At 36.3% G+C, this 17,278-nt stretch overlaps 1 protein-coding gene across 1 annotated transcript; it reads left to right on the forward strand.

Annotated features, from left to right (window-relative positions):
- Positions 1 to 3,177: 3,177 nt before the first annotated feature.
- Positions 3,178 to 15,347, forward strand: flot1a (flotillin 1a). Its single transcript, XM_073821894.1, has 13 exons — positions 3,178 to 3,316; positions 5,286 to 5,335; positions 5,425 to 5,500; positions 5,587 to 5,677; positions 5,817 to 5,960; positions 7,340 to 7,459; positions 7,553 to 7,648; positions 7,766 to 7,918; positions 9,015 to 9,196; positions 9,353 to 9,398; positions 10,762 to 10,899; positions 11,000 to 11,164; positions 13,771 to 15,347. Exons 2-13 carry the CDS (start codon positions 5,293 to 5,295, stop codon positions 13,786 to 13,788), a joined length of 1,272 nt encoding a protein of 423 aa, XP_073677995.1. The 5' UTR covers positions 3,178 to 3,316; positions 5,286 to 5,292; the 3' UTR covers positions 13,789 to 15,347.
- The last annotated feature ends 1,931 nt before the right edge of the window (positions 15,348 to 17,278 follow it).

The raw sequence follows: 17,278 nt of genomic DNA on the forward strand, positions 1-17,278 counted from the left end.
TTATGTTTGTGGGCAAAGGGTATGGCTCTCTACTAGAGATTTGCCACTTAGGGTTCCATCACGTAAGTTGGCGCCTAGATTTATTGGACCATACCCTATTGTCAAGGTTGTTAGTCCGGTGGCGGTGCGGCTTCGTCTGCCTAATTCCCTCCGTCGTGTTCACCCTGTCTTTCATGTTTCTCGTATTAAACCTGTCTTGCGTTCTCCCCATTCTCCTCTTGTTTCTATTCCTCTCCCACCTCCTCCGCTGATGATTGAGGGCGCACCTGCCTTCATTGTCAGACGGATTCTTGATTCCAGACGCCGTGGACGGGGTTTTCAATATCTAGTGGACTGGGAGGGATATGGTCCGGAGGAGAGATCTTGGGTCCCAGCTCGGGACATACTGGACCGTACGCTGATTGAGGATTTTCATCTCCATCAGTCCCATTCCGCCAGGGATCCGCCAGGTGGCGTCCCTGGAGGGAGGGGTACTGTCAGGTCGTAGGTTTGATCTGCCACTTCTCCTGCATGTTTGTTTTTCTTTTCCGCATGTCGGCCGCTGACAGCTGATTGTTTTTTGCAATCAGCGCGGCTGTGCATGCGCTTCCAGCTGAATCTCATTATCTCATTTAGTTTTTTCCTATTTATTCTGCTTATGTTCGTTTTTCATTGCTAGTGTGTTTTGTCGCTTTGACTTTACGTTTTTTCAGCTGTCCCGTTTGGTTGTTATGTTTTGTTTTTTCTCTTTTTGTTTATCCAGTTACTCCTCTTGATGACCACTCCGCAATTTTTGGCCCAATGGCTTGTGGATGAAGTATTTACTCGTTCCAGTGTGAGAGATTCTTAAACCTGTGTGGAGAGACTGTTTATCTGGAATCTTATCGTTGCCCGTTCTGGAGGACTGTGCTTTGAGAGAATTGACTTCGGGCTCGGATATCGACTTTCGCCCGTTCCTGTCTATGCGAGCTACCTTGTATGCTGTGGTCACCTGTCTGGATTTGGATTTTGTCGGGACTCTGATCTTTTGAATATATTGAATAAATCTACTTGAGTCATTTCTGCATTTGAGTCCTTTATCCCTGGGAAACCTGACAGTTTCTGGTAAGATATTCTTCTGATTGTTTATTCTTTTCACACTCCACATGGATTTTGCAGCAACATTAGATTCACATGTTGGATATGAATATACAAAAGACAGATTGATAGGCATGTATACATGTATACAAGTATGTCCCAAAAAATTTAATATTGAGGGAAAGTTCATTTATTTCAATAATTTGTTTCAAAAAGGGAAACTTGTATGTTATATTAGTTCACCACACACAAAGGGAAATATTTCAAGCCTTATTTGTTTCAATTTCGATTTTTATGAATTAAAGACAAAAAAAAAAAAAATCCAGTATTTGACAAAATTAGAATATTTTATTTGACCAATAATAAAAAGGATCTTAAACACATTGGCCTTTTGAAAAGTGTGTTGACGTAATGTATTATGTCCTCTGTACTTTTGTTGGGCCTCCTTTTTCACTAATTACAGCATCAAGGCAGCGATACGCCTTTGACACAGTTGAGGTGTTATGGTAGCCCAAGTTGCATTGATATTTGAACTTCAGCTCGTCTGCATTTTGGGGTTTAAGATCCGTTTTTTTTTATTGGTCACATTAAATATTCTAATTTTATCAAATACTGGATTTTTTTTTTGTTATCATAATCATTCAAATTAAAAGAAATAAAGCCTTGAAATATTTCCCTTTGTGTGTAGTGAACTAATATAACATACAAGTTCCATTTTTTTGAAACAAATTATTGAAATAAATGGACTTTCCCTCGATGTTCTAATTTTTTGGCACATACCTGTATTTTTATTACAGAAAACAACTAAAAGAGTATTTCTTAAGTTTATATATGTTAGAAAACAAATTATTCACTATCAATAATTGAGCACCAACAATCACAAACATGATAAATCCCTCATTAAAAACTTTGGTCCCATATTGTTTGAATGTAAAAATTTGGTTTGAGTTGTTTCTTTTATAAATGAGATTATCTAATACCTAATTAAAGTTTATTTGAACTTAATGTGGTTTTATTATGTTTGTAATAGTTAGTGCTCATTTATTTATGGTGTATCTTGTTTTTATTAATATAAAGAGAGCATTTTTATTGTTTGCTGGCTAATTATATATTAATTGTAGCCTAGAGGCTGAGGAGAGAGGAGGACCTGTCATCAACAAGATATTGCAGGGATAATGTATAAAGGAAAAACGATCAAACATGACATCCTGATATTATTTACAATTAACCATTTTCTTTTTTTATCAGTGAGAGGGAGTATTTTGACATGAGGATAGAACTACACTTAAAGAAGATCGACAGGCACTAGGGTCATCACTGTTTGTCATTAATAATGGTGTAAATAAAGTGTTGTTCACAAAAGTTGTCTTTTTCTTCTCAAATGGAGAAATGGCCTTGGAATGTTAGAAAGGGGCAAATTCTGTTTGTCTTAAAGTTCTGTAGCTGTAGGACAACCAGTAGTGAATACAACATATATTTTATTAATGGCCCATATCACTGTGTGTCTGATGGGATAAATTAGGTTATTATCTGAATGTAACTTTATCACACAATCTCTCTATATGAAAACATACGGTAAATAGGTCACAGCGGATCACATTACATCCATCTGATCCAACTGTGTATTCATTTTTCAATTTACAAAAACATTAGCCTACGTTTAATTGCAATTCAGTTGTCCTTTGTGGGCTATGAATACCAACAGTTAAAATCATATCTTTAACTAAGTGTCATTAGTGCATTATTACATGATCTATCTGCTGTGTTAATGTAGCGTTTAAATTTAAATTCACAAAAAAAGTCAACATCTATGAATGTTAATGAATGAATGTGTATTAATGTGTAAAGTGTGTGCGTTGATTTGAATTATGTTATTTCGCCGTACATCAATCTCCCCCTACTGGACGCATCAGGAACAACAGGGGTGTAAAACTGCCTGGGCCGTAAAACTGTCTGGGCCGTAGATCTGCCTTGCTCCAGGTCTGCAGCCCCCCCATATAGATCTGAAACCGATTTCAATTCATCTAGCCTAGGCCACAATCCTCCTGCAATACCTTTGAGCTCCACATGTTAGGAAGAAGTGCTCCATGAGATGGCGCCAGTATGCCTGTGTGTGATCCGGGCGGGGCGCCATCACTATCACCATCATTCGCTGCTACTAGTTACAGCCTACTGCGTCTTGTCTTACACCGTTTTGAAAAGAATCCAGATATCGTGTTATTATCAACTCGATTAATATTTTCTATCCATTCACCCAACGGTAAGAGTTTTTCTGTACAATTATTTTCCCATTTTCGATGCAGTCCATTCCGATGGCTTTTACGTTGTCGTGACGTGCTGGATGTAAACATTGGATTCATTCTCTTCACTGCCGATACAATATTGCATATTTGTACGAAGCGATTGATTTGATCTGTTATTTCGGAAGTTTTGACTTTAAGCATGAGGAAAATACAGCCTGGTGTTGTTGCGTCAATAGGCTAACATAAGCAAAATGTATTCGTTTTAATATTATTATACTAATCTAATTAAAGGGCACCTCCTATTGAGATCTGCGCAGACATCTCCATCCGTCCAAAAATGCAATATAATACAATAATAATACAATATAAAACAAAAAAGAATAGTAAATAGGTATTTATGTCAAAGCTATTTGTGAATAACAAGGAGAGAGATATTACAAGCTCGTATTTTACCATCTGCCATGCACGCTTAGGACCCTTGAATAAGTTAATGGAATTAAATGCGTTTTCTCCAGAAATTCTAAGGTAAACGTGTATTTAATAAGTGACCACAAGCCGACCATTTTCGAGAAGCGAAAACGCATCGATTAATCGATACTACTTAAAGGCATTATTGGGTTTATGATTAGATATTGTGCTTTCACTCTTAAAAATTGTTGGGTGAAATATGGACAAACCCAGCGACTGGGTTGTTTTGACCCAGCATTTGGGTTAAATGTTTAACCCAACCTTGTGGTATAGTTTTATTTAGCTCAATTATTAAGTATTATTAAATGGCTGGATTAAAATGAACCCAAAATAGGTTATAATTACTAAAGCCATCAGCAACAATCAAAAGGTGAACATTTATTAATGAGCAATTTAAAGAATGTTTAGTATTTAATTATTATTTATTCAAATTACTAATACTATATGTTCACTTATTGTACATATTAATAAATGTTTATTTCCAACCTATTTTAAGTTCATTTTAAGCAAGAAATAAAGTCATATTTAAGCAATAGTTGAGTTAAATAAAACCAAGGTTGGGTTAAACATTTATCTTAAAACGATGCATTAAGAGCCAGGGATGTAGACTTTTAAATGGAATGAGGACGTGTACATTTTTCTTATTTTGCCTAAATATCACATTTTTTTTCTATTTAGTACTGTTTTTCAGAAGCTACAGAAGATACATGTTCCCCAGAAGACAAAATAAGTTAAATTTACACAAATCGTCAAATTCAAAAAGTTTTCACTTCCTGGCTCTTAATGCATTGTGTTTCCTTCTGGAGCTTCAGTGAGGTTGAACCTTCTGTAATAGTTGAAAATGAGTTCCTCAGTTGTCTTCGGTGTGAAAAGATGGATCTCAAAAATGATATAGTCATTGTTGGAAAGGGTTCAAATACACAAAACTGCTGAAAAACCAAAGAAATTGTGGGACCTGAAGGATTTTTCTGAAGAACAGTGGGCAGTTATGACTGTTCAGGACAAACAAGGGACTCAGGAACAACTATCACTGAACAAAAAAAGAAAAGAAAAAAACAGCTGTGGATCATTCAGGCAACAAGACAGTATCAAGTGTGTGTAAACCTTTAAACAGGGTAATTTTTAAAAATAAATTACACTATTATTTTCTTTTGTGCAATGTGCACTATATGTAAATGTCTTTTATGTGAAATATCTTAATTCAGGTCAGTAAAATAACATGGATTGTGTATGGTCCCTCTTATTTTGCTAAAACAATTATCATTTTGCAGATTCTGCAAGGTGTATGTAAACTTTTGACTTTAACTGTATATAAAATATATATGCATGTGTCTTGGAATTAATTTGTTGTTAAAGTTATGTAAAGTAAAAAAAAAACCACACTAAGAGCAGAATAATAGAGTTGTTATGTGAGGCATTAAGAAATAAATCACTGTTGATTGCTTTTTTCCTCTAAATATAATTCTAAAGTGATTTTAACAGAATTCTTCTACTTTCATTTCTCTGGTTTCTCCATAGTGTGAAAATGTTTTACACTTGCGGTCCCAATGAAGCAATGGTGGTGTCGGGTAAGACTAAACCACAAAAATATTATTATAGGCAGATATTTTCAGTATAAATCGTGTAAACATCTTCACATGTGTGCCTCCTGTCTCAGGTTTCTGCCGCTCTCCACCACTCATGATCTCTGGTGGGAGAGTGTTTGTTTTTCCATGCGTTCAGCAGATACAAAGGTATTATTCACTCTCTGTGTTTGTGTATATATGTATGCATGGTTTGCATAAACAAATCTCAGCCTTTTCTCTCTCTTCCATCACAGGATCTCTTTGAACACACTGACGCTGAATGTAAAGAGTGATAAAGTTTACACACGTCATGGAGTACCCATCTCTGTCACTGGAATTGCACAGGTTAACTATCTCAGTAAACAACATTTCATTTAAGAGGGTTTAAGAAAGCGGTTTTTGTCGTTTAATAAAACAATATCTTTAATAACTTTTCTCTAAAAAAACACTTATGTGGCTAAACTGAACTGTCTCTCACCTACAGATGAAGATTCAAGGGCAAAATAAGCAGATGTTGGCTGCAGCGTGTCAGATGTTTCTGGGAAAGTCAGAGGGTGAGATTGCCCACATTGCCTTGGAAACACTGGAGGGTCACCAGAGAGCCATCATTGCTCATCTGACTGTGGAGGTAAATAGACATGTGCACAGAGAAAATGCCCACCTACAAATGTACTACACTCTGCAACATCACAAACAGCAGTTAAACAAGATACGGTATTCGCAGGGTTTGTGCAGATAATGTAAAATGAAATTGCAGGACTTTCAAGAACTTTTAAGGCACTACTTTTTAGATTTTCAAGGACTTTAATCTGAGATCTCATATATCAAATAATGTCTTCTATTTCAAATTCCAAAAAAGAGACATAGATAAACTAATAAAATGGCAAAAAATAAAATGAGGCAGATGCAAAGTACTACTACTATAACTGTACTGCCTTAATGGTTTGATGTTTTCTACTGAGAAACTAGACTTTTTTTTTTTTATCAGAAAAAAAGATTTGTGAAATCGCTCTGAAATCCTGATGTAAAACAAATGATTTGCTCTGAAATTCTGATCTAAAGCAAACGATTTGCAAACTTGCTCAGAAGTTCCGAACTGAAGCAAAAGATTTGTGAGGCGTGTCCCAATCTGAATCAAATAATTCGCAATACAAGATTTGAAGTCCCAATCTGAAACAAATGATTCAATTCATGAAATGAATCATGAATCTGTTCTGTTCTAAATCAAATGATTCACAATATGCAAAATCCCAATCTAAAACAAATGATTCAATTTGCGAAATGAATCATGCACCCGTCCCGATCTGAATCAAATGATTAGTGATACAAGTTCCAATCTAAATCAAATAATTTGCGGTACGAGATTTGAAGTCCCAATCTGAATCAAATAATTTATGATACGCAATCCAATTGGAGCATTTTGAAACATCATTTTGCGACATAATGGTTTACCTGATTCGGAGTTTCGAAAGCTGTTATACCCATCACTGCGTGTTTTTTTAAACTGTTACAAGCAATGTCGAAATTTGAAAATGAATGGCTTTTTTAATTTGATCTGATTTTTGCTAGTAAATCGCTTGAAATGAATGATCAAAGTCACGAGTTTGAATCAATCAGAGAGACTCAATTGATTTGGTTCATCTGTTCTTCTTTTTTAGTCTTCAGCCAGTAATACTACTTGCATGGCTTGATTGTTTGCTGATATTAACTAAAATATGCAAAAAAGGTATGATGTTTTTTGAATTGGCGTAGATTATGCTTGAAAAGATACATTCTTATTGCCAAAATGAAACACTTTCATAGATACATTGTCTTTCAATAATTCCTGCACTTTTCAAGTCCCTCTTCAGGAATATTTCCAGGCCTTAAATTTCAATTGGTCAAATTCAAGTTCTTTAAACACTTTAAGCACCTAGTACAAACCCTATATTAAAAATCTACACTTTCAGTCCTCAGCACAGTATATTGACTTCATTGAGAATGGTGGGTTTTTTGTTTGTCCTTTAGGAGATCTACAAAGACAGAAAGAAGTTCTCCGAGCAGGTGTTCAAGGTTGCTTCATCCGACCTTGTCAACATGGGCATCAGCGTGGTCAGCTACACGCTGAAAGACGTTCACGATGATCAGGTCGGCTAGGCCTGTTTGTGTTTATCAAACTTGAGTTCAAATTAGAGTTTTATTGCAAATAAGAGATGTGAATCAAATCTTTTTTTTTTCCAGGACTACCTACACTCTTTGGGAAAGGCCCGTACAGCACAAGTGCAGAAGGATGCACGAATTGGGGAAGCCATGAACAAAAGAGATGCAGTGATCAGGGTGAGCCTTTCCTGAACTTAGTTCCACATACAGCTTTTTTTTTTCTAAATATCAGTATTATTATTATCAGTATTATTGTTAATGTCTCTGTTTTTCCTCTCTCTCTTCTCTCTGTAGGAAGCCAATGCCATTCAGGAGAAGGTATCTGCTCAGTACATGAATGAGATCGAGATGGCTAAGGCACAGAGAGACTATGAGCTAAAAAAGGCTGTCTATGACATTGAGGTCTTCACCAAAAAAGCAGAGTCTGAAATGGCATATCAGCTCCAGGTAAACCTACAACTTAACTGTTTTGGTTATTTATCAGTTAGCATTGTGAAAGACTTTCTTTAAAGGGAACCCCAGGTATTTAGACTTATATGGCTTTATACATGGAAATTATGTGTTTTACTAAAATATGTAGTAGAAAACCCATGTAATTTGAAAAAATGTATGAATATTTTATACATATTTTGGAAATGGCTGCACTTGATGAGCTATTGGTGCAACCTTTTGCTTTTTTTTGCACAACTCAGAAAAAAAAATTGAAGGGCACCAAAAGAAGCGATATAAGTCTTCCCTGCTTTCCTAGCGATAGGAAGGGGAGAAAAGAATGGGAAGATGCCTGTGGACGAATAAAACTTCCTAAAGACCCGCACTCGATATCGGGGCATTTAGACACTTTGTAGGGAAAATTGATGGCACAGCGTTGGGTTTAAAACTACACTTATATCCATTGCCATCTGTAAGCTCATTCAGTAGCTGTGATCATCATATCAGTGTTTTATTAGTGTTGAGGTTCCACATCATAATGGCACCTACCATGTGTAAAGCGATGTGGATTTTGTAAATTGCGTAAATCTTTTATTGGTTTTGTACTACATATTTCAGTAAGAGACATACATTGTCATATTAAGCCATACAAGTCCTAATACTTCTACAAGTCTTAATACAAGTCTTCATAGTTCTTTTTTAGAGTCCTTTGGGTTCTTGATAAAAGAAAAATCCACTCAAAAATTTGATAATCATCATTTACTCCCCACCCATGTCGTTCGAAACCTGTATGACTTTATTTAATCTGTGGAACACAAAAAATACATTTTGAATAGTATTTGTAACTAGCAGTTTCTGTTCCCAATGTCTACGACTGAATGGAAAAAACACCATGTAAGCAGTTACCAAAACTGGTTATCAGCAAACTAAGGGATTCCATATCTTTGTGTTCAGCAAAAGAAAGAAATGCATACTTTCATGAACTATTCCTTTAAAAGTTATACCTATTTTAGAAACATAAGTGACATGATTTGTGAGTAAAGAAACATATACATTACATATACATTACATGTATTCAGTAAATCTTCATTCTCCTGTGTAACTCTTACAATAGGTGGCCAAGACAAAGCAGCAGATCGAGGAGGAGAAGATGCAGGTGATGGTGGTGGAGCGCTCGCAACAAATCATGCTGCAAGAACAGGAGATCACACGCAAGGAGAAAGAGCTAGAGGCCAAAGTCAAGAAACCAGCCGAGGCCGAACGATACCGGCTTGAGAAACTGGCGGCAGCCGAACGGTGAGATAGATGCTTCTTCAGCACTCTCAGTTACCTGTTTGTTTCAAAACGCCATATAGTGTGGATAATTATTATTATAATAATTTCAGCACTAAATTGTTCATAAGTTTTTCTATAATGAGTGACACCACCTGGCCATGTTATGCTCTTCAACAGTCTTCAGCTAATCATGGAGGCAGAAGCTGAGGCCGAATCTATCAAAGTAAGTGATCAGCCATTTTCTTGGCTAGATTTTAGGGGTGTAATGGTATTATCAATATTGTGGTATCGCAATAGCAAAAATCTCTTGATATTATCGTGGTCACATGACGATATGAAATAATAGGTCTTCCAGGCAAAAAGGGTAGTTTATAAAAAAAAATTACATAAAAGGTCTTCAAAGTTGTGTTTTGGGCCATTATGCTATCTGTCAAACGAACTAAAACCAAAAGCACAATATGGCTTAATCCCTTTAAAGCAACACCAAAGAACTTCGCTCCCTCTACAGGTTGGAAGCGGAATTGTCCATTACCGCTGTCTTGAATAATTTAGCCTACCGTCCCGTCACATGCATGTTATTTGTTTGGAGGCTATCCAGGACATAACCATGTCCAGTGACAAGGTAGAATATGTTGCATGACTTTATGAAAGTATGAAAACGAAATAAAACATAATAATGACATTGCTTGCTATTTATTTTTTGCCGTAAAGCAAGTCGCATTTGTAGTCTCATTTGAACGACAAAACCGCTACCCGACGACCCAAACTTACATAGTGCTGTTATGGCCGATAGAGGGTCGCAAAGCGAATGCGGAAGTGACGTTTCACCCTGTTATGAGTAGATGAACCACTGACACGAGTTCGGAAACATTATTTTAAGGTAAAAAAAAACCTCTTTGGTGTTGCTTTAAGTCTCTTTTTGCTGCACATTTCAAAGTGAAACACATACTTGTTTTAAAGGTTGTATCAGCGATTTCTAGGCTGAAAAAACAAAGTGTCAATTTCAGCTGACCTTTCATCACGATCCGCTCGCTGCCTGCCCCATAAATTGTCTGTGAAAAAACCGCGTCTCTCTGGTCAGCCTAGGGTCCGATATATGCCAAAAAAACAATCGGCACTACCAACCTTTCCACACATAAACAAACAGTGTTCCAACCAATCAGCGTCAGGGGTTTGGTGTTGTGGACTTTCGCTCCGCCTCCCTCACATCCCTGCACCAGTAGGAAAGTCCACAACACCAAACCCCTGACGCTGATTGGTTGGAACAATGTTTGTTTATGTGTGGAAAGGTTGGTAGTGCCGATTGTTTTTTTGGCATATCTCGGACCCTAGGCTGACCAGAGAGACGCGGTTTTTTCACAGACAATTTATGGGGCAGGCAGCGAGCGGATCGTGAAGAAAGGTCAGCTGAAATTGACACTTTATGTTTTAGGCTAGAAATCGCTGATACAACCTTTAATATTGCAATAATATCATAAGGTGGATGTCATATCGAGATATTATTGTATCGTGAGAATTTGATATTGTTACATCCCTACTATATTCAAAACAAAAAAGTTTGTGTAACACATGAACTCTCTCTGCAGATGAAAGGAGAGGCCGAAGCATACGCTGTGGAAGCTAGAGGTCGTGCCGAGGCCGAGCAGATGGCCAAAAAGGCTGAGGCCTTCCAGCACTACAAGGAAGGAGCTATGGTGGACATGCTGCTGGAGAAACTCCCACTGGTGAGAAGAAAAAAAAACAGATCGCAAAAAACAGATAAAATAACCGTTTGATGCCGTTTGAGTTGACATCCTGTATTAATGGAAAATTGTCTTCTTTCAGATGGCAGAGGAGATCAGTAAGCCTCTGTCAGCTACCAATAAGGTCACAATGGTTTCCAGTGGAGGTTCAGATATTGGTGCAGCCAAGCTGACAGGTGAAGTGCTTGACATCATGACCAAATTGCCTGAAACCATTGAGAAGCTAACCGGCGTCAGCATTTCCCAGGTAAAAACAGTATCTTAAATAACATTATTTTTGTATTTCAAGAATGTTTTCATTCACACGATCATGAACTTATTAGGGCTGCCCCCTAATAGTCGACTAACCATTAAACGACAAGAAAAGGCTTGGTTGACCAAATTTTATTACTTGCCCAGTTGCATTTTTTTTTTTTTTTTTTAAATCCAAGGAAAGTGGCAAACTCACCCAGTCTGTGATGGACAGATATGCTGGTCTATGTGGTAATACAGTACATCGGGGAGGACATCCAATTGCTCGCCTATCATTCATATGATAATCAAATATGTCTAATATTTGAAATATTCAAGTAACATTAGTAGTGGTAACATGGCTGCTCAATCTATGTTAACCTACAAAAATGTGCGCTATTGTGTCTCTGCGGAGTGTGGAAGCTGAATAGTAGTGCACTTACTGCATGACAGATGCAGTCACTTGCTCTTAAAATACTCTGTCATTTTGGTCATAGAGATAAGTGTAATGCATCTTTCGAATCTCTAAAAACTCTGTTTATTTGTGTGCACTCACAATAACAACAAAACATAGCACTTATGTAACATAATGAAAGCAAATAGGATGCGCTTTCTGCTGTCTCAGCCTCTGAATTTGTGCAAAAGAAACGTCCATTTTTAAATTAACCAATTCAAATGGAAAACAAGTATTCTCGAATTATGTAATCTGTATGAAATATGCATACAGGCGCATCCACTACTACGGAGATGACATTATCTTTTAAACGAAAACAAAGCAAGCACTGGTTTATCAATAAATTATTAAAATGTTAATGCAGCCTCCACATTCATAATCATTACTCCTGCCGGTGTGGCGCGGCAAGCTTCGTGTCTGCGCTTGAGGCTTAGTAGGCTATGTAGCCAATTAAAGGCTCATTATTATGATTTAAAATGGTTTATTAATAACTGTGTGATTAGTCAACTAATCGCTTAAAGGAGAAGTTCACTTCCAAAACAAAAATTCACAGATAATGTACTCACCCCCTTGTCATCCAGTATGTTCATGTCTTTCTTTCTTCAGTCGTAAAGAAATAGTTTTTTGAAGAAAACATTTCAGGATTTCTCTCCATAAAGTGGGTTTCTATGGTGCCCTGAGTTTGAACTCCCAAAATGCATTTTAAATGCGGATTCAAACGATCCCAAATGCGGTTGTAAACGATCCCAGTCGAGGAAGAATGGTCTTATCTAGCGAAACGATTGGTTATTTTAATTTATTTTTTTACCTCAAACGCTCATCTTGTTTTGCTCTGCCTGTTAGGGTATGTCGAAAAAAACTCCCCATCTCATTTTCCTCAACTTAAAAATCATCCTACATCACTGTTTTACCTTTGCATCTTTGCATGTTCAGTTTGCAAACACTGGGTTGGTACTTCTCCAACGATGTAGGATTTTTGCCTTTTTTGTGATGGACAGATCAGTAATGACAGGAAGCAAAGTGGGAGAGAGATAGGGGCAGGATCGGAAAAGGTCTTTGAGTCGGGTGTGGGATTACAAATTTAAGAATCTGTTTGTGATAATGCTGACCCTGGATTCTTGCATGGCATCACAGATAAATCTAAAGTTAAGTACATTGAATTTAGAGGTACAGATGCTGACATTAGAAGAAGCTCAAATCAGGCAGCCCAGGTGTCTGAGACATTAACCTTTTTGTTACAGCTATTCCTTTGTCTCTATGATAATGTTAAGGTATGGGCAATACTGTCAGACTGACTGAATTAGCACCTGTGCCTTTGAATGACACTGTTATGATAATGAGATCAGGGCTGGGGAACTCTGGTAACGGGCTGATTCCTGTACTGCATTTGCATGCTTTGTTTAGATTGACTCCACCTCTATGTAATCCTCCCCCTGGAAAGGTATATAAACTGTAATGTATATGCCTTAGTAGACGACTTTTGATGACTGCAGCGAACGAACAGCTAGGATCTCAATAAAGAGAAACTTCTGCTTCAAGATATCCAAAACGTCTCCTGGTCTCTGAGAAAAGTTCACAACAGGGATTTGAACACGGATGGCCGGAGTGCAACGGAGCTGTCTGTTGGCATGCTGCCCACAAGGCTATCGCGCCAGCAATGTAGGATGTAGGAGTAAGATGGGAGTTTTTTTTTTTGACAAACCCTAACTTTCTTGCCCCCGAAAAAACAGAGTTCAGGCAGAGCAAGACAGGATGAGCATTTGAGGTTAAAAAGAATATAAATTGTGAAATAAAAAAAATCTATATTTTAGCTAGATAAGACCATTCTTCCTCTGCTGGGATCGTTTACAACTGCATTTGGGATTGTTTGAAGCTGCATTTAAACTGCATTTTATAAGTTCCAACTCAGGGCACCATAGAAGTCCACTATATGGAGAAAAATCCAGAAATGTTTCTCAAAAAACACAATTTCTCTACGACTGAAGAAAGAAAGACATGAACATCTTGGAAGACAAGGGGGTAAGTACATTATCTGTATAGTTTTGTTCTGGAAATAAACTTCTCCTTTAAAATGAATGACTACTTGTCGACCAGAAAAATCTCTAGTCGACGACAGCCCTAGAATTGAGTTTGTTCATCATTGACGCAGAATTTCTCTTCCTCTTTAGGTGGCCCGAACTGGTTGAAGCAATTCTCCAATGTGACATGTCTGTACGCATGCTTCATTGAGCTTTCCTTGTACAATTTTCTCTTACTCTCACATTTCTCTCAGTTTCATCATTTAAATGTCTCTCTCCTTTATCTGTGACAATTTATTTCTTCTTTTATCTTTCTTTACCTTCACACTGCATCTTTTTGGTTTTCCCTTTCCCATGTTTCTCTCTCGACTTCACATTTCCTGTCTGTCTTGCCATGCTGCCAAAACCCAAAGTGCATTTTAATCTAAAACTCCAGGGAAGAATGCTATTCTTTATATTTTTAATGCAATCATAAAAATACAGTGAAGTCCAAGGATCCGTTGAACGCCATTAGACACTTTCTTGAAATGTTTCTTTCACCAGTAGTTTTTCTCATAGAGCACTTTTTAGTGCTGGTAGTGCACTAAGAGCATTTCACTGTATTTGAGCTTTCCGTTAGTTAACATTTAGGAAGCCAAAGTAGCATGAAGGGAAAAAACACTTATAAGGATTGATGCTGTTTTGTTACTTGTTTCTGTGGGTTGAATAGGATATATTTTCACTTTACCTCAACAGTGTATTTAAGCTATATTAGACATAATCATCTGCTTCAAATGGTACTGTGCTATGAAACCTGAAGACACTGCCATCTGTTTTTAAGTGTTTATTCAAATGAACAATCAGACGTCTTTGTGTTATGCAGAACTTTACACCAGTAATTATTCTATTAGTAACTTATTTATTTCACAAATGTTATTTGAAGGTTTTTGTGTATAGTTTGAAGTGTTTTCATGCATGATTGGAGGGTGTGATTTTATATATATATATTCAAACATCTGTACTGTTTTGTCCTAAAGCAGGCTATGGTGAAAATGATCATGGCCATTTAGTGTACTCTAGGACTAGACAGACAGTTGTTACGTTTTTAGACAGTTTATAAATAAGTAAAAGGATGAATTTTGATCAAAATAGTTTAAAAGTTATGTTTTGTTCATAATTATACAGTATTTAATATTGGTCACACTACATTGTTTTTGATTACATCATAAAACTTTTTTATTAGATACATACGCACTTGTAATTCACAAGCACTAATTACAAATGTCTCGCTTAGATTTAATAATTACCAACATGACATTAATGATATGTTGACAGAACAATGTTATGGTACTTTATAAATGTTGTGTGTAATGCAATCTGAACTAACCACAAATGTATGTCACTTTTGTATTTGTTTGTACAATCTTCATGTTTAATTGTTTTTGACTAATACTTTTGATGTGGGATGCATCTTAGATGAGGCATTAGGTAGATCTATTATTATGCTGTGTAGGCTAGGGCTGCTGTGTTAGTGTGATCAAAGAAAAGCTGTATTTGTCAATAGATGCTTTTTTTCTACTCTATACAAAGTATCTATACAATTATGTAAACAAAGCATTATTTTACCTGTTGCGGTTTCATCTGTTTCAGCATGCATGCAAAGACTAACAAACCAAACCACTGTATTGTCTATGTTTGCTTTTGATGCCTTAAAGTAACCTCCCTACTTAAATAAACATTTAACTAAATTGCTATTTGTTCAGTCTAAATTAATGAATGCCAACCCCTAGGAAATGTAAACATGGTAAAGTGCTTTTCAGCTTACTGAAACCTATGCAGCCACTCTGAATTTGCTTTATTGATGTCATACCATATTAAACCCCCTCACTTACCCATTTTTGAGGTGCTGGTCATCATGACTCGCATCTTAAGTCTTCTTTGCTTGACAAACTTGAACTCCACTAATGCATACGCCATCCAGCTGCCTTACAATTCTGCCATCCACCTGAAACTATATGGACAAAGACACCACATTTACAGACTCGCATTGTCATTTTTGGATTGTGTGTTGAAGGTGAGTACATTATATTTTACTCCAACTTCCAACAATAAAAGTATTATGGGTAAACGTGGAACTTAATAATTGTTTCCAAGTCTTCACTGGATTATCTTGCATTTGTTAATATTATTGGTCAATTGCAAAAAAAAAAAAAAAAAAAAAACATTTGTTTTTATACAACATTTAAATATGAAGTTGATATTAAATATCTTACATACACACAATATTGCCAGTTTCTTTGTTTGGAAAATAGTTCCGAACAAAGTCAAAACACAATCAACTTTGGTAGTTGTTCATTAATTCCTGAATTAAGTATTGTTTTGAACGAATCACGTGAGTGAACGATTCAGTCACTCATATTAGTTTGTTTAATTTACAAATTAATCAAATCCCCACAACTAGCCTGACTAGAACACAACAACACAATCAACTAAGGCAGTTGTTCATTCATTTCTAAATAAATCGTTGTTTTGAACGAATCATTTTATTCACGAATGAATCATTGAATCAGATCACAACTAGCCTGACATTAACACGCCGACACCAAAACGTTAAAAATACTTCACCATAATTTAAATGGCAGTTTAAACTTTTTATGAATATATTATAGAAATAGTTGTCAATGTGGATTTCTGTGTAATCTGCCTGGTAACCAGCTTCTGATTGGCTGAAAACTGTGATGCAATCTTATTTTTTCTATTTAGGAAATATTTCCAAAGTCAAAACAATCAACTACAGCAGTTGTTCATTCATTCCTGAATAAATCATTGTTTTAAACTAATCGTTTGAGTGAACGATTCAATCACTTATTTATATTAGTTTGTTCACAATTGAATCATTGAATGAATCGGATTCCCACAGCTAGCCTGACTAAAACACAATGACACAATAAAATCACAAAGTCAAAACACAATCAACTATCACAGTTGTTCATTTCTAAATAAATCGTTGTTTTGAACAAATCATTTTGTTCATGAATGAATCATTGAATCAGATCACCACAACTAGCCTGACAAGAAAACGCTGACACTGTAACATGACTTTAAAAATACTTTACCATAATTTAAATAGCAGTTTAAACTTTTCATGAATATATTATAGAAGTAGTTATCAATGTCGATTCCTGTGTAATCTGCCTGGTAACCAGCTTCTGATTGGCTGAATACCTTGATGAAATCTTATTTTGTCTACTAGAACAGGACAACCCCATAAAAATTACTTGAAAAACACTATAAAAATCCAAATGACAGATTAACCTTTTTCATGAATACATTACAAAAATAGTGAACTTGTATTGATAAAGACAAGCACTTCCCTTTTAAACCATTGGTGTAGGTTCTGAAAGCAGCGCCCTGAGAAGATTCACCATCAATTCAGCCGAATCAGAGATGAGATTTCCGCCTAAAAAATATACCATTTAAGATTTAATTGATCCAATTATATATGGTAATCTCAATGATAGCGATATGTCTCTTATTAGACCTGGTTTGTTATCAGTTGTAGTCGTTCCTCACATCGATGTTCGTGAAAAAAAAAAAACATTACAGTTTGAACTTTAAAACGTCGATTCCTGCCTGGTAACGAGCTTCTGATTGGCTGAATACACGACGCACCCTTATT

This window comes from Garra rufa, chromosome 17 (assembly GCF_049309525.1).
Source record: "Garra rufa chromosome 17, GarRuf1.0, whole genome shotgun sequence".
NCBI classification, from domain to species: domain Eukaryota; kingdom Metazoa; phylum Chordata; class Actinopteri; order Cypriniformes; family Cyprinidae; genus Garra; species Garra rufa.

Excerpts from the sequence above, each read along its gene's own strand:
- flot1a (XM_073821894.1), top strand. The coding sequence starts at position 5,293 with ATGTTTTACACTTGCGGTCCCAATGAAGCAATGGTGGTGTCGG. Across the intron at positions 5,678-5,816 it reads CTGTCACTGGAATTGCACAG|ATGAAGATTCAAGGGCAAAA; the intron begins GTTAACTATCTC and ends TCTCACCTACAG. Across the intron at positions 7,649-7,765 it reads AAAGAGATGCAGTGATCAGG|GAAGCCAATGCCATTCAGGA; the intron begins GTGAGCCTTTCC and ends TTCTCTCTGTAG.